At 37.3% G+C, this 20,381-nt stretch overlaps 1 protein-coding gene across 1 annotated transcript in view; it reads left to right on the top strand.

The window, feature by feature from the left end:
* itga11b (integrin, alpha 11b) overlaps positions 1–20,381 on the top strand; it is an 84,040-nt gene that overhangs the window by 42,447 nt on the left and 21,212 nt on the right. Inside the window, exons 11-20 of the mRNA XM_056451307.1 lie at positions 4,614–4,758; positions 5,030–5,178; positions 9,473–9,616; positions 10,664–10,867; positions 11,632–11,762; positions 13,533–13,699; positions 16,561–16,694; positions 19,201–19,311; positions 19,399–19,484; positions 19,779–19,983. Coding sequence (XP_056307282.1) covers positions 4,614–4,758; positions 5,030–5,178; positions 9,473–9,616; positions 10,664–10,867; positions 11,632–11,762; positions 13,533–13,699; positions 16,561–16,694; positions 19,201–19,311; positions 19,399–19,484; positions 19,779–19,983 — 1,476 coding nt within the window. The remainder of the gene's footprint in view (positions 1–4,613; positions 4,759–5,029; positions 5,179–9,472; positions 9,617–10,663; positions 10,868–11,631; positions 11,763–13,532; positions 13,700–16,560; positions 16,695–19,200; positions 19,312–19,398; positions 19,485–19,778; positions 19,984–20,381) is intronic.

A 20,381-nucleotide genomic window follows, 5' to 3' on the forward strand; every position in this document is an offset into this window, starting at 1 on the left:
CTTGAAAGTCGCAATTGGAGATGGAAGATAACGTCTCGGAAAGTTTTTTTTTTTTTTTAATTCTTGACTTCTCCTTAGGAACGAGGTCCAGAGAACACATATGGTTTTGTTGAATTAGGCTCCTTCACTGAGGAACCGTCACACAAACACTCTCACACACGTGCTCTTGTGTTTTTACGTGCGCGCTCGTACATGTGACTCTATTTTGTAAAGGAAAGCTTCTGCCTTATTTGCTGGTGTCTGTTAATGTTTTTAAAGGAATGACTTTGTTTTGTTTTATAAGAGAAAGAGCTCAGCGTCCATTAAGAGTGCAGTAAATAAAACCTAATCAGATGGAAATAAAACCTTTGGAAGTCAGTTTATGGGCTTGGGCCGCTCGCACGGACATGGCATGCTAGATTTCACTGCTTTTGTTTTGGTAAATGGCTAAAGAGATGCCAGCCATTGAAAAACTCATAGTCCTTCCAAAACTTTGCTGTCAAATGCCTTCATGGATGGAATTGAAAACAAAGTTAGACTAATTTAGACTAATTAGGAATGTTTAATATGCGGTTTGTGTGCCATAGAAATAGCAATTAAAAAATATTGACTGAAATTATAATTACCATTTCTAAGAAGGTATTTACACAACACTATTCTCAACAAAAAGCGTTGTATGCATTTTAGCTTGAGAATGCTAACTTTATAAAACAGGTTACACAGGGTCACTTTTAGCGTAGCTTAGCATAAATCATTGAATCAGATTAGACCATTAGCATCTCGCTACAAAAAAAGAAGAGTTTTGATAATTTTCCAATTTAAAGCTCGACTCTTCTGTAGTTACATCATGTACTAGTACTGATGGAAAATGGAAAGTTGCTATTTTCTTAGTAGATATGGCTAGCAGCTATTTTAATAATCAAGAAACTTTGCTGTATAAAATGCTAACTTTTTAAAACAGGTTTCACGTGAGAACTTTTAGCGTAGCTTAGCATAAATCACTGAATCAGATTATACCATTAGCATCCTGCTAAAAAAGAGAGTTTTGATAATTTTCCTATTTAAAGCTCGACTCTTCTGTAGTTACATCGTGTACTAGTACTGATGGAAAATAGAAAGTTGCTAATTTCTTGGTCGATATGGCTAGCAGCTATTTTAATAATCAAGGAACTTTGCTGTATAAAATGCTAACTTTTTAAAACAGGTTTCATGTGAGAACTTTTAGCGTAGCTTAGCATAAATCACTGAATCAGATTAGACCATTAGCATCCTGCTAAAAAATTGTTTTGATAATTTTCGCATTTTAAGCTAACTTTTTAAAACTGGTCTCAAAATTGAGTCCAGAGTGACACACTATGTGCTATGCTTTTTTAGTTGTTCATTTTACAATCAACCATGTAGTGCATTAGTTTAGTGTTGTAACAAATGGAGCACTAACATTTATTTTACTAACTGGAAATTCAAACCATTTCCAAACTAAATTATAGTTGCTAAATTAGTGAAATAAATCACCAGACTAACAAACAGGAACTTACACGAGTTTCACTGCATTCAATATCAAGAGGCGGCGTAATCATCTTCGTTTAATCTTGTTTGCACAATCTGAAAAATGTATAAATATGTATAGTAATTAAATATTATGGCATTTAATAACTCCTCCTCTTCACCAAATCTTTTTTTAAAAAATGCCATATAACGCATAAACAATAGTGCATAAGCAAGCATAAGAATAGTGGATATGCAATTTAGGACGTACTTATTGTCGAAACAAAACCATTATTGCCTTGGTGTGAATTACAAAACGTAATATGAAGTGACTTCATGTGGATATGTCTATAATATTTATCTAAAAGCAGGGAGTACTTGACAAACAAAACTGCAGAAAACATTAAAATTATGTTCTTTGATAAGTATATCCAGCCTGATCTCACGAGAAAACGTAAGTATTTTACGTTTTGTCAGTTTAGTGGCTAATTTGTACGAGTTCAGTCATACGAAATTGTATGATTTTAAAAAGGAGGCGTGGCACCTAACCCCACCCCTAAACCCAACCGTCATTGGGGGATGAGCAAATCGTACTAAATTGTACGAATTAGATTGTACGAATTCGTACGAATCAGCCACTAAATCAAAAAGTTACGAATTGCCGTGAGATTGTGTTGGTATATCAGTGACATCGCCATCTACTGGCCTGGCATGCACGATCGAGCATTTTTAGTCATTTTCGCTTTTTCGTTATTTATTCGGTTTCTCTATTTTCTCTATTTTTATGCTTGCCTGTACACTAAGGCTGGATGATATGGCCTAAAATCAAAAGCTAGATTAATTGAACACTTTACCTCGATTTCAATTATCGAACGATTGTTTTATTATTAATTATTATTTACTTCTTTTCCCTCTTTTAGATATTAATTTACCATTTGTAATGTAAATATAATCTTAACTATTAAAGGTCTTTTACTTACGAAAGATCATGTTTCTTTACTTTATGACAGGGGTCACCAAATTTGTTCCTGGAGGGTCGGTGTCCTGCAGATTTTAGCTCCAACCCCAATCAAACACACCTGAACAAGCTAATCAAGGTCTTACTAGGTATACTTGAAACATCCAGGCAGGTGTGTTGAGGCAAGCTGGAGCTAAATCCTGCAGGGACACCGGCCCTCCAGGACCGAGGTTGGTAACCCCTGCTTTATGATGTTAAAATAATTGAAGGAAACAAACTATTAATTTCTGCAGCACCCCACAAGTGTCTGCTATTGGTCTACTTTTATTTTCTTGTTGCTGATCAGTTCACCCAATTAATTATCCTCATAGCACTCTTGCAGTTTATCAGATGAAAAAGTGCACTGTATAATGCATTTTCATTCATTCATGCATTCATTTTCCTTCGGCTTAGTCTCTATTACAGAGGTCGCCACAGTGGAATGAACCGCCAACTATTCCAGCATGTGTTTTACATAGCGGATGCCCTTCCAGCGGCAATCCAGTACTGGGAAACACCATTACACACTCATACACTACAGCCAAGTTAGTTCATCAATTCCCCTATAGCACATGTGTTTGGACTGTGGGGGAAACCGGAGCACCCGGAGGAAACCCATGCTAACACCGAGAGAACATGCAAACTCCACACTGAAATGCCAAATAGCCCAGCCGGGACTCAAACCAGCGACCTTCTTCCTTACCACCGAGCCACTGTGCCGCCGTATATTTGCAATTTAACTTCTGCCATTGGGTTCAGACATGACACAAAATCTTTTATTAGTCAGAAATGACTTCATGTGATTAAATAATACCAACTGTTGCTAGGTGTTCTGGGGGGTTGTTAGGCAGTTTCCAGTGCATTTCTCAGTAACCCACACAGTTCGAGGCATCGTTCCTTTTTTTGCACAAACTCTGCAGGAGGAGTTGCACAATCAATTCTCAATACTCAGTGTTAGGGGTTTGCCTTTGCATGCACCACTAATAAAAAGCGAATGGAACAACGCACAGCGTATATTGGAGAGTTTATTGTGCAAATGTGCCATGGAACGCAGTCAAAGTGTCCACGTCGACAACGCATGAGGAAAACTTTTGGCAGAGAGTTTTAGGCCTGCAGTCAAACTCACAGATGAGTCTCGCTCGCATGCATGCATCCAGGATATCAAAAAGCCAGAGACTTTTCTGCCTGTTTTATCACAAAGGGTGGTCCAGATTCCACCGTTTGCAACCAAAATATCTTTCCTGTGAATTAAACCGAGTCTCTGTCTTTGAGGAGACGGCTTGTAGTGAATATTGGTTATGCTTGCTAAGCCAATTATCACTACAGAGCTGTTTATAGTCCAAATGGCAGGAGAGAATTAGCATTGTCAAGCCAGAGTTTCCCTGGGGAATGTCTAATAGTGGTTTTCTGAGGTTGACGTTTCTTCAATTGGCTTTCATGATTTGTTATACAACATAAATGACGCGTTCATACTGCACAAATGTGGTTTGTGAGCTGAAACCGCAGTGTTTTAAGAGATACAGTCATAGCCCAGATATAGCAACTTGTTAGTAATTCATTTAAAGCTTTCACATTTATATTTGTGCTATGATGTAGAATAAAACATGGTGTAACTATTAAAAATATACATTTCCACTGAAAATATGCCATGCTTTTGATTTGGGCGAGTACACCATCACATAGCAACATCTGCAATAATGAGTAAATCAAAGATGCTCACTGTTATAAGAATAGTAGAAGAATAATAGAAGAAATATTACAAATATTTCAATATTAGAAATATTATAAATACAATCATATTACAATATGATTTGAAATATTACAAATATAATCATTAGTAATATGATTTAATTAATTCACACTTTGACCAATGGACAGCTTTGCTCTCAAATCGATGTAGTGTGGTCAGCATATTTGAAAATAGGCCCGTACGATTAATTAAATAAACCAATTAATCAATTTCCATGGGGATTTTGTCAATAAAGCCGGTTATAAACCTTTCAGATGGAGCAGCTTTTACTAAACTGGTGTTTTATGTTTCACATTTTAAGACCTGCCAAAGATCAGATAATTTTTTAATGTCCTGGGGTGGGATATGGTAAAAAAAAATAATATGTGAACAAATGAAGATGCAAAACTCTCTCTTTTAAAGGATGGGATTCTAGTTGGTGCTGTTGGCGCATATGACTGGAACGGAGCGGTTCTGAAAGAGACCCGTCATGGTAAAGTCATCCCACCAAAGTCCTCTTATATGAAAGAGTTCCCAGAGGAGCTGAAGAACCATGGAGCGTATCTGGGTAAGAGCAACGGAGCGTTTTCAGCTAGTACCAATGAGGATCTGTCTTCATGACGGACAGAAATCATTATGCACTTAGCTTTGAGCCATTCACAAACCATTTCTTCTGTGGAACATTAAAGAAACAGTCATTAAGAGTTTAATTTTCTATGAATGTATAAGAAGCCACAAAATCAAAATGCACCATAGGATGGGGTCAATGACACTAAGTAGCCTTGCTTTTCAGAAAGCATGTATTTATTATAATGTTTAAGTTTGCCTTATGTCTTTAGGGTATATGGTGTCATCGGTGGTCTCTGCTCATCACGGTCAGCTGTACGTTGCTGGAGCGCCTCGATTCAACCATACAGGGAAAGTGGTCATTTTCACTCTGACCAACAGCGGAAACCTCACCATACTCTATTCTCTCTACGGAAAGCAGGTAAAACCACCAACACACACTACTGCATCTAAACAAGCATCGCCAAACTTTTATGCTTCAAAAATGACTCCAAGACACTTTCATATACAAACAATTCATATACAATCAAAAACAGAGATGAGCAACTACAAATGAAAACCTTTACAACTGTTGTAGATAAAAAAAATTGTTCAGGTATTAAATGTAAACACATAAACAATGAGATGTAACTCTGAGATTGGGGCCAGTGAAAATGTTGTTAAAGGAGTAAAAATCTGAATTACTGTTGAAAAACAATACTTAAAGGCACTATTAAAGTTCCAAATCATAGCCACCAAGAATATATTGTGTGCATGCATACTTATGATACGTGCAAAAGTGTTTAATACATTTAGAAAATGCTATTTTAACCCAACGTTGGGTCAAACATGGACAACCCCAGCTTTTGGGAAAAATTTTTCAATTAAATTTAAATTATACTTTTTAACCAAAATTAAAATCCTTTCAAGTAAATCCTAACAATAGTGCCAAGCCTCTATATTCAATGCTTTACACAATTTTTTTCCATTTAAGCAGCCTTAAGGGCATCGCACACCAGATGTGCCGCTCAGCACCGCGACATGGCGCGCACATGACAGTTAACTGTTTGATCCCACTTTATATTAAGTGGCCTTAACTAATATGTACTTACACCAAAATTAATAATTCGTTACGATGTACTTACTGTGTAAATACATGCATTTACTGTGTACTTATGCTTGATTAAATACCTGCATGTAATTACATCTGTAATTAATTTTTGTAACTACATTTGTAAATACACTGTTGAACATTCCTTACACCTTAACTCACCCTTCAACCTACCCACACCACCAAACCTGTCCATAACCCTACTCCTATCCCAACTCAAGAGCACCACAAGTGTTCTCAAATACATTATGAACACAGTAAGTCCATTGTATTTATTTTTTGATGAAAGCACATAGTAGTTAAGGACACTTAATATAAAGTGGGACCAACCGTTTCACACAGGGCTTCAGCGTCAATGCTTGACAGAGGGCGTGTCTGAAGTTGGAGCTGACGCTATCACCATAGCAGCATCAGCCAATGAAATTAGTCAGCAATCGGCTACTGTCTGAGCTGGGGTATTTGCATAAAGCGATCTGATTGGCTGACGCTTCCACTGGCGCTTAAAAAAATTGAGAAAGTCCCAACTTCTGCAGCGAGCAACGTCACTGAAGCGGCGTCGATGAATCTACAATGCAGTCCGGCAATGACTGACGTCATCCATTCAAAGTGAATGGAAAGCGTTGACACTCACGCACATGACAGTTGGAAGTATCGCACACCAGACGCGCACATTTGCATGATTTTAAAAATTAAACTCTTCAGATGGCGCTCTGTGGCGCGGCAGAAATATGAACAGTGTCCTAAGTCATAGCTGGGTGCCACAGATAGCCGCCGACTTGCAGCGCCACTGCGTGTTTCCCTAATAGAAATCTATGTTTACAATTCTAAAATGCATGGTACAGCGTGTCTTGGCGGATCGCCGAGCGGCGCATCCGGTGTGCGACCCCCTATAGGTGTTAAATTATTGAATACTAATATTCCTTTTTTACTTTATGAGCTCATTCATTCATTTTCCTTCAGCTTAGTCCCTTATTTATCCGAGGTTGCCACAGCAGAATGAATCGCCAACTATTACAGCATATGTTTTACTCCTTTCCAGCCACAAGCCAGTACTGGGAAACTACTTTATGAGTTTATTTTTTACTATAATGCATGCTAAAACAAATATTTTTTACATGCACACTCTAAAAAAAAATTCAGGTTGCTGCAATGGAACTTTGGGTCGAATATGGACGAACCCAAAAGTTGGGTTTGCCCATATTTGGCCGAGCGTTGGATAAAACAACCCAGCATTCTTTCATTCATTTTCTTTTCGGCTTGGTCCCTTTATTAATTAGGGGTCGACACAGTGGAATGAACCACCAACTTATCCAGCATATGTTTTTTACGCAGGGGATGCCCTTCCAGCCACAACTCGGGAACACTGGGAAACACCCATACACACACTACGTGGGGTTTATTAATAAACTAATTTCGAAAGGATCACGTGCTTATGATTTATCACAGCCGGTCTCGTATTAAGCTAATCAGTATCATCCAATCATATGAGCCATAAGCTACTATAAATAACCACAGTCTTCAGTCCACTTTATCTTGGTTTGGAAGAAACCCCCCTTCCTCCCCATTCTCCTCCTTCACTATAGATTGGGCGGCACGGAGGCCCAGTGGTTAGCACTGTTAGCCCCACAGCAAGAACACTGCCAGCCCTGGTCCTGCCAGGTCGGTAGGTGTTTCTGTGAGGAGTTCGTATATTCTCCCCGTGGGTTTTCCCCGGGTTCTCCGGTTTCCTCCCACCATCCAAATATATACATCATGCATAACAATCAAACATTTGTCTAGCCCCCTTTTTTTCCTCACGTGTTCCCTTAGCTACTGCAGATGGGGAGTTCTGAGATCCACCGAGCTCAGGCTCCCCTCTCGCTCTGCAAACGGGAGGAAGCCCCGGGCTCGAGGATCCCTTGAGCTCGGGGCTCTCTCCCGGGACAGCATGCCAAACAAGCTTTTGATGAATCATCAGCTAAGTGTGAACTCTTGAAAGCCAATTTAGTTAATCAATTCCCCTATAGCGCATGTGTTTGGACTGTGGGGCAAACCGGAACACGGGGAGAACATGCAAACTCCACACAGAAACGCCAACTGACCCAGCCAAGGCTCGAACCAGCGAGCTTCTTGCTGTGAGGCGATCGTGCTACCCACTGCGCCACCGTGAAGACCCACAACCCAGCTTTGGAATTTAATTTGTAATGAGTGTAATGACATAAAATGCAATAAAATGTATTTAGCAGGTGATTTTTCTTTTATGCATATAAAAAAAACAATATATTTAAACTCAACTTCTTTAAAATGCATCAAAAATTTTTTCTTCATGAAAATAAACTCAAACGCATGCCTTCGTGAATCAAGAGATATCACTCAAATTCCTGTGAATTCACCATTTGCAGTTGTAATCTGCCAAAACATAAAATAGTTTCCAAATTCCAGCGAGATCAGGTTGTTCCTCCTCCATCAAAACACATGCTTTCACAGCACGCTTTCCACAGACGGTAATACTGCCATGTTAATTGCGCCCGTGAAATAGTAGCGATGCGATTCATCTTTAATAGGAGTAATTTGCAGGAAATAGTGCATGTAAAAGTGCTGCAACTGTTCAGTTAGTAGTGCGCAGTTGGCCGAGATCCTCTGATCTATCTGTCTGCATTTTTCCATCATACCTTCTACCTCCCTCTCCCTCTCTCTCTCTCTGAAACGGTGGCGTTTGATTGGAACATCAGTAGATTAATGCAGACCATGTGTGTGGACAGAAGGTCTAGACTCAAGTCACCCGCTCCAGATGGCCAGGCGTCTGTGTGTTTGTGTGTGTGTGTGTGTGTGTTTGCATGGTCTACCGTGATTGCACACAATAAACGCTGCTGCTTGTCGACCAAAACATTAATTTAGCCATCAGCTTGTTATGGACCAGTGTGTGTGTGTGTGTGTGTGTGTGTGTCTATGTATGTGTGTTTGTGTGTGTGTGTGTGTGTGTGTGTGTGCATGTGTCTCTGTGCGTGTCTGTTTGTGTGTGTGTGTGTGTCTGTCTGTGCTTGTATGTGTCCATCTGTGTGTGTATGTGTGTGTGTGTGTATCCTAAGGGAAGCACTTAGATGGGAATGTGATAAAGTGTGTCTGTTTTCTGGCATTTGTAAAGCCGACAGAAACTTTTCAAGGTTGAAATGTGAGTTCAGAATAGTTCAATGCATCTTCTATCACTGATGCAGTAGAAAACATCACATTTGCTTGACTTTTTTAATGCCAATATGCTGTTTTACTTTACCTTGTTAAAAGCATTATTTGTAGAAAAGCACTGAAACTTCTAATCTTTTAATTTGAACCGATTACTTTTTTCACTTGAATGACAGAACAAATTTATAATTTTAAAAGCTAAACATTATTTTAATTTATTTAACTATTTTAAAATGTATTAAGTAAGAGTTGTGTAGAGCATGGTGTTGAATATGGTCTGTATTTTTGCATGTGCACGCTTTGACCGGTGGATCAACAACGTGGACATCAGTGAATCACTTCATCGAGTGAATCGATTCAAATGACTCACAGTTTCATAATTTCTGCCAAATACCAATTTATTTTGAGCTACAGACACAAATGGATTCTTGAATAGTTGTTAAACTTACGTTTTGGTGGATTGTAGATCGGGTCGTATTATGGAAGTGAACTGGCACCGATCGATGTGGATGACGACGGATTAACGGATCTTTTACTGGTCGGAGCTCCAATGTACTTCTACAGAGGATGGGAGAAAGGCAAAGTTTACATCTACGCCACAAGTTTACAGGTAAAAACATGATAAACACCATTATTTTACCTCAAACAAATCTTGTAAACTATGAAAAACCTGAACGCTTGGAGAAGAATTACCTTACAATGCTTGTTTACGGACGGTAAATCAAACTACATCAAAATAAAACGCATGTTTTTTTGTGAGGTGTTGGTTTATATGAATATTATGAGGTAAAAATGTATATTGTTGCGATATATTGTCGTAACACACAAAAAAACAACCTGTAGCGCAATCCAAAGCCTACAAAGTGCAAATGACTCTTACGAACCGGTTCTTTTTAGCCGCTTTGGTCTGTTTCACAAGCAAATGATTCTTATGAGTCGGTTCTTTTAAAGAGTCAATCAACAGATTAACGAAGTATTTACTGCTTTGAACAATGGGTTCGAATCATAAAACAAATCGTTAATTAAATCAGATTGATTACTGAATCCTGCTGGATGCTGCATTACTGCGGGATGTCATTATTTTCGATAATGTTTTCGAAATGAACCCTGAAATTGGTGAATCGTTCATACTGACAGTGTTTAATGAATTTAGTGGAATATTTCAAGGCTAAATTATTAATAATTATACAATTTTGTGTTCTGATTATAGGTTTAATCACAATATACTACAACTAAACTGCAAAAAGGGTTACTTTACCGGGTATAATAACAAATAAAATGTATATTTGTGTATTGCTTTACATAAACGTACACAGATGCTTCAAACTAATTAAACTGCAAATCTGTCATAATTAAACTGACAATATCTTAATTTAATAAAGATTAGTTTAGTGAGAAATCTACATTTGTTAAATAAGTTAGGTTAATATTTTCTCAGTAGCATCAAAATAAGATACTAATGGAGTTTTATTTTAAAGACATATTAGAGATTAAGAAATTGATGTCACCACTTCAAGTAGTTTTCATTATCGGTTTAGTTTGAACGTTGGATCCTTATTTTAAAGTGTTTATGAACAATAAATCAGAGTGGTTTCAATCAGGATTTCAGGATTGTCATAAACTAGATCACCATGTTAAATTTCTCTTTATTATACAGGGCTCTTTCATACCAGATGGAACTCTTGCACCATCAGAACATTCCCATGATGCTCGGTTTGGAGCAGCCATGTCGGCTCTCCCGGATCTGAATGGTGATGGTTTCAGCGAGCTGGTAGTCGGTGCCCCATTGGAGGACAATCACAGAGGAGCCATTTATCTCTTCTACGGCCAGAAAAACAGCATACAAACCAAATACAAACAGGTACGAGTTAACAAAAAGTGAGTAAACTTGAGTGAACAACATTCCAGTCAGGCCAAATACAGAATAAGCACTCACACTGTACAATAAGCTTTCATTAGTTAATGTATTTACTAACCTGAACTATGTATGAACAATAATTGAACAGTATTTACTGATCATATTTAGGCCAACATGCTGATTTTTAGCCTATTGTCTGTTTGTTTACATATGTAAATGTCTGTAAATATATATTTAATCAGTTTTTAATAATAATTTTAGTAATATACTGAGACTAATATGCAAATGTTTGTATGATACAGTTTGTAGTCATATTTTCTGCCTTTTAGTAGATATATTACATGAGAGCTTTGCTTTGTTTACCAAACAAATTGGATTTGCATTGTAAAGTTTGAATAAAAGTTAAAAAGTTATTACTTTTTATTACGTTTTTAGCTACTATATTCTAATTACTATACTCGCAAAATCAGTTCACATAAATCTGCAGATTTTTAAAATCAGTTCCACACAGAAATAGCTATTAATGTACACAGATACTCTGGCTCTGATCATTAACTAATGCATTATTAATATTCAAATTTATGTTTATTATTTAATGCACTTTAGAGAACCACTTTATTTTCATTAACATACGTTAACAAACATGAATAAATACTGTAATAAAGGTATTCTTCATTGTTTTTTTGTATTAGTAAATACATTAACTAATGCACCTTATTGTAAAGTGTTACCAGATATGTTTTATTTATTAATATTTCTACTCTCAGAGAATATCAGGCATTGAGCTGGCTCCAGGTCTGCGTTATTTCGGCCGCAGTGTGCACGGGATGATGGATCTGAATGGAGACGGACTCATAGATCTGTCTGTGGGCTCTTTTGGGGCTGCAGTTCTGCTTTGGTGAGTTTGGAATAAATATAAAAACATTAAATATTAAATATGCTTTAATCGAATTTTGCTAAAGGATTAATATTTGAATGCAGCAAAACAAACACGATCATAACCCAACAAGACCCCTCTCCTTATTTATATCGCAACTAGAATTACTCGCCACTTGGTTTTGAAGTTATATTGAATAAACAATTCACAAGTACTAAAAAGTACACTCTGTACAGTATGAATGTGTGTCGTATGAAACATACTTTTGAGATCACACATATTTTTAGCACTCGTTTTATATAATAGGTAAGTTTGCGATTTAAGATGCTTGCTTACTTTCTAAATTAATCAGCAGTTTTGAACGAATCATTTGAATGAATGTGAATTCAGTGAATCGCTCATTTAGACAGAGACTTGTCGCCACCTACTGGCCATCTTTTATTTTTATTTAATTTTTAGGTTCATATTTATCCATGACAGGCTTAAACCAATGATATAGTTGATGTAATATAATGTAGTTCAGTAAAATCTTACAAGCTTGAGAGCTGTTTTTCGTGAATTTCAGTGTGTGCGGAAATTGCAGATGTGAGATTGATTTTATACAACAATAAACACAATCTAGACGTTAATATAGAGTGCGTACCATTTTAGACGTTATGGTCTGTTTTTCTGTTTCGCTAGGTGATGTTTTATAAACAAATTTCGGGAGGAGCACGCGCAGAAGTTTCAGTATCAAATACGTCATTGACAATTACTCTATTATCTAATCAGTTCTTGACCAAACCCCTATATATACTAAAGCTGTCTTACCTGCAGCATCTTACGACTTTAGCATCCCTCCACCACCCCGTCACCTCACCTCTTAAGCATTACAATCCCGGGGGGAGCATTCTGGGGCCGGGCTAGATACTTCGCTCGAATCCCTATTCCACTCTGTTTCCTGATAAGAGGAATAACTCGAGTTTGGGTGTCTTCCCCGAGCTCAGAGCCCTCTCCCCGGACAGCACGCCAAATGCGCTTTATTCTGAAACTATTGTAAGTGTGAACTCGTGAATGAAACATTTCAAACAAATCCTGCTTGAATCCGATTCTTAAACAAATCATCTAAATCAGTATTTCAATGATCTATTCGTTCACTTGCCTCATTTCTAAATGAATCTGACAATTTGAACGAATCATTTGAAGTTGAAACTGAGTGACTTACATTTTGGACATTATTGTCTGTGTTTTTCTGTTTTGCTGATAAACACGGTGGCTCAGGGGTTAGCACTGTCACCTCACAGCAAGAACGTCGCTGGTTCAAGCCACGGCTGGACCAGTTGGTGTTTCTGTGTGGAGTTTGTATGTTCTCCTCGTGTTGGTGTGGGTTTCCTCCGGGTGCTCTGGTTTCCAAACACATGCGCTATAGGTGAATTGGGCATAGTGTATTAGTGTGCATGTAAATGAGTGTGTCTGGCTGTTTCCCAGTACTGGGTTGCAACTGGAAGGGCATCCGCTGTGTAAAACATATGCTGGAATTGTTGGCGGTTCATTCCGCTGTGGCGACCTCTGATGAATAAAGGGACTAAGCTGAAGGAAAATGAATGAATGAAATCCTGAGCAAAACATTTGTGCATCTCAGAGCAACACTGTTTTTCATTCCTAAATTAATCCTTATCTTGAATGAATCATTTGAGTCAACGATTCAACGAATCATCCGTTCACTTCAATTAAATTAACCAATATATTTGGGTCATTTGTTGCTTTGAAAGTCCTCTATTCAGTTTTCATTTTCATGTATTTTCTGAGCAGGTCTCGCAGTGTCGTCCGTGTTGGGATCAGTGTTCATTTTGAGCCTTCGAAAATCAATGTTTTTAATAAAGACTGCATTCGAGGAGGTCGTGAGGTGTCGTGTATGTTGGCCACGGTTTGCCTGAACGTCACAGCGATGACGCCGATGACGGAACCAAAAAGAGTCGGTATGTAACGCAACTGCTATGTTTGTACCAAATTATTTTTATGCACATTTTTTAAATGCGGGACTTTGCATTAATAGTTTGCAGCTTTACACGTTTCCAGCTTTCCATAGTTGCAGATCTGAAATGTTGATCTGTTGATTGTAAAAGGCCTCAGCCCTCCGTCAGTCCATCATCACAGTGCTTCAGTATTCTTCTTCTATTATTAACTTCTATTATTATTCCCCCAAGAAATATCTTGAGCATTAGTCTTAGTAAAGCCACCGCATTCACCGCGTTCATTGTGTTTCGTCTTTGTCTTCTGAGGCGCTGCTCATTTATTAGAGAAGAACCAACATTACAGTGGCTTCTCCTACCACACTAAACTACATTTCTCTGTCTTATATTTGCTCCAGTTTATTAGGAAGGGACCATTTTGTTCCCTTTGACTCAAAAATGCTGCTTTATCCACGAATGTTTGATGAAATATCACAGTTTTGCGTATAAATCTAATTCACATCTTTAGCTAGTGTCCATCAGCAAACCTCAAACTCAGTGACCAGTGGCAGTGATAAATGCATCTGTTGTATTTTCCACTGTCCTGTGCCTGTATATAATCTACTACAGATGTAGCTCAAAAGGTCACTCCTTAATATTACAACAGTTTTTCCTAATGCACAAAGCCTCCGGCCAAAGGGAAAACACTTTAATCCTGGCTTTGGAGAGAGAAAAGCCCGTGGAAAGCATCATAAAAGTGTGTCAGGCATCCCCTCATTCCCATCTGGAACTTATAAGATCGGGACAGAGGAGCTTTTTATGGACGTAAACTCGTCTGAGAGTCACAAACACACAGGCTGTATTCACCTCTTCATCAGACGTGAGCAGGGATAAGCAGAAATCAAATTTGAAAAATACAAAGGGAAAAAAAAGCCATTGACTTCAATAGTATATTTTCCTACTATGGATTTTCTCTGAAATAGCTTGAATAGCAGAATAACTAAAGTTTATAAAAGTTTAGAACCACATTAGTCTGAGCTAATGGAAAGAGAATTTTCATTTTTGGCTGTACTGTCCTTTTAAGTAGAAAAATAAATGCTTTCACTGCAAAAAATAAATAAAAACCTGGTTTCATTCATTTTTATTATATTAAAAATGTTCTTCCTCATACAGTTCTTGTTTTTTTTTTATGTGTACCCAGCATACACACAATGTCATAAGGCGATAATATTAGGTTAGATTTAGGTCGCCAGCGTCTAAGGACAAAATCCAATGTCTGATAGATATTATAGTGGTAACATCCACACAAAGTCAAGCTGTAACATCATTAGACGTTGATATTTGGTTGTTTTTAGGTTGTGTTAGAAAGAAACGAAAATGCAACGTCTGTTCGATCTTGGACATTGGTGTTGGCCTGACGATGGGTTCTGACGTCAACCCGATTTTCATTTCCAAACAAAATGCAACGTCCTACGATTTTGATGTCCTGTGCCTACTGAGTATATAAATATTGTAAATAAAGATATATTTACTTCAGAATCAGAATCAGAAAGAGCTTTATTGCCAGGTATGTTCACACATACGAGGAATTTGTTTTGGTGACAGAGCTTCTACAGTGCAGCAGGATAACAGAGACAGGACAAACAACAGATCATAAATATATTTAAAAAAAAATAGAAGTAAATAGTGAACTCAAATATACAGATTGACAAGTGTATGTACGTGTTTATTACTATATACAACGTTATATGTGCAGCTGTTATGTGCAAATTGGCATGTAAAGTGTGTTGTTAAATAAGTGTATAAAAGTGTAAAGCAAGTAATGATGTTCTACAATTATTATCATCAAGTGTTCATGAGATGGATTGCCTGAGGGAAGAAACTGTTTCTGTGTCGGGCTGTTCTGGTGCGCAGTGCTCTGTAGCGTCGACCAGAAGGTAAAAGTTCAAAGAGGCAGTGTGCTGGGTGTGAGGGGTCCAGAGTGATTTTGGCAGCCCTTCTGCTCGCTCAGGATAAGTACAGTTCTTGGGGAGTAGGAAGGGTTGTACCAGTGATTCGCTCAGCAGTCCGAACTACATCTAATGCAAATCAAATTTGTGTTGTTTTGTAAATAAATATGCTGCAACATTAACGCATAGGTTTATGCTTAAAACAAGAATAAATAAACCTAATTTAGTAGATAAACAAGTAGGTTTTCAAAACTTGCCAAATATATATATATAGTTGAAGTCAGAATTATTAGCACCCTTTGCATTTTTTTGTTATATTTTGAATATTTCCCAAATGATGTTGAACAGATTCAGGAATTTTTCACAGTATTTCCTATAATATTTTTTCTTCTGCAGAAAGTCTTATTTGTTTTATTTCGGCTAGAATAAAAGCAGTTCTTAATTGTTTTAAACTCATTTTAAGGTCAATATTATTAGCCCCCTTAAGCAATATTTGTTTTGGGTTGTCTACAGAACAAACCACTGTTATACAATAACTTGCCTAATTACCCTAACCTGCATAGTTAACTTAATTAGCCTAGTTAAGACTTTAAATGTCACTTTAAGCTGTATAGAAGTGTCTTGAAGAATATCTAGTCTAATATTATTTACTGTCATCATGGCAAAGATAAAAGAAATCAGCTATTAGAAATGAGTTATTAAAACTATTATGATTAGAAATGTGTTGAAAAAAAATCTTCTCTCTGTTAAACAGAAATTGGGAAAAAATAAACAGGGGGCGAATAATTCAGGGGGCTAATAATTCTGACTTCAGCTGTATATACGTATAGACTACTGTTGTTTTTCATCTTGGAGCTTGAATGTCCTGTTCATTGTTTACATTATGAACTCTTTTTTTTGTGTGTGTCTTATTTTCTGTCTTATTTTCGTTGTGTTTAGCTTTGAGGTACAGCTTTGGTTTCGAGGAGAGCAGATATTTCCCTAGAGCTGTGTTGGACAGCACAGAAGAGAGCAGAGATGTCACTCTGCGGCCCGCAGCGCAACACTGCCAACAACTCCACTTCCACGTTCATGTGAGAGACCATATTCCTTTAGCATCATTCTGTAATTGTTGCTTTAATCATTATGGAGATTGACACACTCTAAACACTAATAATAAATAAACTATAAACACATCTTGAGTACAAATCGACTGCGTGAAGACTATTAAAGTTACGAATTGTTATCAGGTTATGTTATTAGCGCTGTCAAACGATTAATTGCATTCAAAATAAAATATTTTATTGACATAATATATCTGTGTGGGAGACATGATGGCTCAGTGGTTAGCACTTGTGCCTCACAGCAAGAAGGTCGCTGGTTCGAGTCCAGGGTCAGTTGGCATTTCTGTGTGGAGTTTGCACGTTCTCCTCATGTTGGTGTGGGTTTTCTCCGGGTGCTCCGAGTTCCCCCACAGTCCAAACACATGCGCTATAGGGGAATTGATTAACTAAATTGGCCGTAGTGTATGAGTGTGTGTGTCTGAATGAGTGTGTATGGATGTTTCCCAGTACTGGGTTGCAGCTGTAAGGGCATCCGCTGTGTAAAACATATGCTGGATAAGTTGGCGGTTCATTCCGCTGTGGCGACCCCTGATGAATAAAGTGACTAAGCTGAAGGAAAATGAATGAATACTAACATACATATATATATATATATGAAGAGTTCAGGTGCAAAATCCATCAGACCTCTTTTCTTGTAAATTAGCATTTTCTATCAGGCTCCTCTGATTAGGTTCAGAAGTTTAATTTTATATGTAATGATAAGATTATTAGTTAGTAAATAAAACACCTTTTATTTAAAACTGTCTCGTTAGACAATTCTTTGTTTTTTAACATGGTGAATTTTCTTTTGGGTCAAAACCAGCTAAATCCCTGTCTGATTTTTATGCAAAAACCTCTAAATCCACCTATTGCAAAAAGACAGTGTAATTAGTTGAAAATGAAGATGCCATTAGAAATTATTTTACCAAACATAAAACACATACAAGTTTAAAATACATAAATCTGTCAAGTAAGTGGCGGTTCATTCCGCTGTGATAAGCCAGGGGAAGAGCAGAAGGAAAATGAATGAATGAAATCTGTCATGTAAGTGCATTAATCAATAACATTAAAACTGACATTAATTAAATCTTAACAATCTGTTGTCATTTCTGATATTTGGGGTTTGGATTTGATGTGAGTAGAACAAAGTAAACAATGCAAACATTGTAAAGTAAGCTTGGTAGATTCAAATAATGTAGTGTAAAAGCATTGTAAAACATCAATATCTCTGCATTCTCCATTGTTATGTTTGATGTTTTCTTTGTCTATTTTTTTCATCTCCTCTCTGCTTGCTTAGTCCTTGGGTTTCTTATTGGTTTACCATTCTGTCCATCATCATTATGACGGTGTCAGTTCCACCAATCCCAGGACGAGCCGCCATTCTGTAGTATAATATATATATAGTTTTAATCGAAAAAGCTTATCAGATCTATAGGTATAATGAAGTAATATAAATAATGTATAGTTTTATACATTATATTTACCTTTTAAAAAATAGCTTACATTAGCAAAACACAAGGTAGGCCTACTCGGTAAAAAGGGAACGCCTCTCAGACAATTTTAGAAGCGGTCATTCATTCATTCTCACCATACTCAAGGTCTTGGTCTCTTGTTTATCCTCACAGCATCCACGTGGGAGAAAAGAAAGGCATCTTGTGAAATGTAGTTGCCGTTTAATATATAGTAAATCAGAATTATTCAATGTTGCGTCGCTGCGCGAAAACACGTTATGAATGCATGCTACACTTCCGACTGTACGGTGTGTTTATTCCTTATAATGCACAGAGATTTGAGGTAAGGGACGTTTTCATTTGCCATTCACTGACAGTCAGACAGGCTCATCCAGTTCATCAAACTCCGTCTTTTAAAATCGAAAGCAGAATATGTCTCCTTATAAATGCCGCCGTATCAGCTCGCTGCTACATTGAAAACATATGATTCGATTTGCGCCTTCTGATTGGTTCTCGGGATATAGCGGCTTTTGCTGTCAAAGGCAAGTGGTGTTTAGCGGCTTTTGCCAACAAACTGTTATTTCTGAATGAGCTGACGCTGGGATTTGGATAATTTGAAGCAAATCTATTGGTTGATGGTGTAGTACGTGCCTAAAGCATTCTCTCAATGTCATTAGCTCATTTTTGGCGGAAGTGGCGTTTAGCTTTTGCATCTGAACTCTTCATATATCTTTTATCATCACATGTGTGTGTATTATATTCATAAGGTATTAAAATCACAGCATGTATGCTATTTTTCTAAATTATTATCTATTTTTATGTAACAAATAAATTCTAACAAATCCAGAGCAGAGCAACAGCAATTCATTCCTGAATGAATCTGTTTCCTGAACGATTCATTTGAATCAGGGATCCATTCATTCACTCACCTTATTTCTAATTGAATCAACCATTTCGAATGAATCGTGACTTTATAAAATGTTGTTGAATTTATTTATTGCATCATTATTGCAGCATTAATAAAAACTGTGTGTTTGTTGACATAGGAAGTGACGGACTACACGCGACCTTTGACCTTCACTGTAAACGTGGGTCTGCAGAGAGCAGATGAAGGACCGGTGCTGGACGACGGCTGGCCAATAAGCCTGAAGTCAGAGGTGAAACAGATGAAGACTGATCAATAACTGATTCAATAACTGATCAATATTCTTCACAATGACGTGTCTCTTGTTTTTCCTCTTTAGCTTCCTTTCTGGAACGGCTGTGATAATGATGATCAGTGCGTTCCTAACCTCATCCTGCAGAGCAGCTCCGACTTATTAGATCTCAGGTTTGTTTTTGCCTCTTTCTCATGCATTGCAGGCTTTTGAATGGAGGAATGCATTATAAATCTTTAGATACATTTACAAGCGAAGTTGTAGCACTTTTGGGTTTGTTTTGACCCAGAAGAGATGCATAATTGTGGACAAAATGCATTGTTTTTAGTAGGGGAATTTTTTTTGTTCAGAACAGACCCGTTTTGAGGATTAGGAGCTTTTTTATTATGCTCCTACATACATTTCTGCAGATTGTACATTCATTTTTGAGTGAATTTCCTACATCTGTTTGCTGACGTGTGCTTCAGGGAGTTCTGCAGCCGTGATGAGCGCTCCTCGTGGCCGCCGTGTGTCCATCAGAGCTCCATAAACAGCCACGAGCGTTTGCTGGAGTCCAGCAGGAGGAAAGTAGTGGTGGAGACGCACTTGGAGAACAGAGGAGAAAACGCATACAACACCATCCTGCACATCACACACTCTCCAAACCTGCAGTTCTCCAGTCTGGTGGTGAAGGTGCGTTTTCATTTTAGATTTATTACATTTGTTCATTTAGCAGACGCTTTTTTACAAGTGAAGAAGCACTACAAATCATCAGTAAATTTTTATTTATTATTTTTCAGAGCACTCTCAGTATTGCACAATGAAACATATTTTTACTCAATTCTAAATTTACCCATTGATTTAATCCATTTTTTCTTTGCCCCATTACTTCCTACAACCTTTTTATTTTTATAGCTTAATCATTATTATTATTATTATTATTATTATTATTACTTAAGTTTGTTTATTTAATATTATTTTATTTTATATTTATTTTCTCTACTTTATTAATATGTATTATTATTACTTAAGTTTATTTAATATTATTTCGTTTTTTTTCTCTACTTTTATTATTATTTTATTATTATTTA

Source organism: Danio aesculapii, chromosome 25 (assembly GCF_903798145.1).
Source record: "Danio aesculapii chromosome 25, fDanAes4.1, whole genome shotgun sequence".
Taxonomy (NCBI): domain Eukaryota; kingdom Metazoa; phylum Chordata; class Actinopteri; order Cypriniformes; family Danionidae; genus Danio; species Danio aesculapii.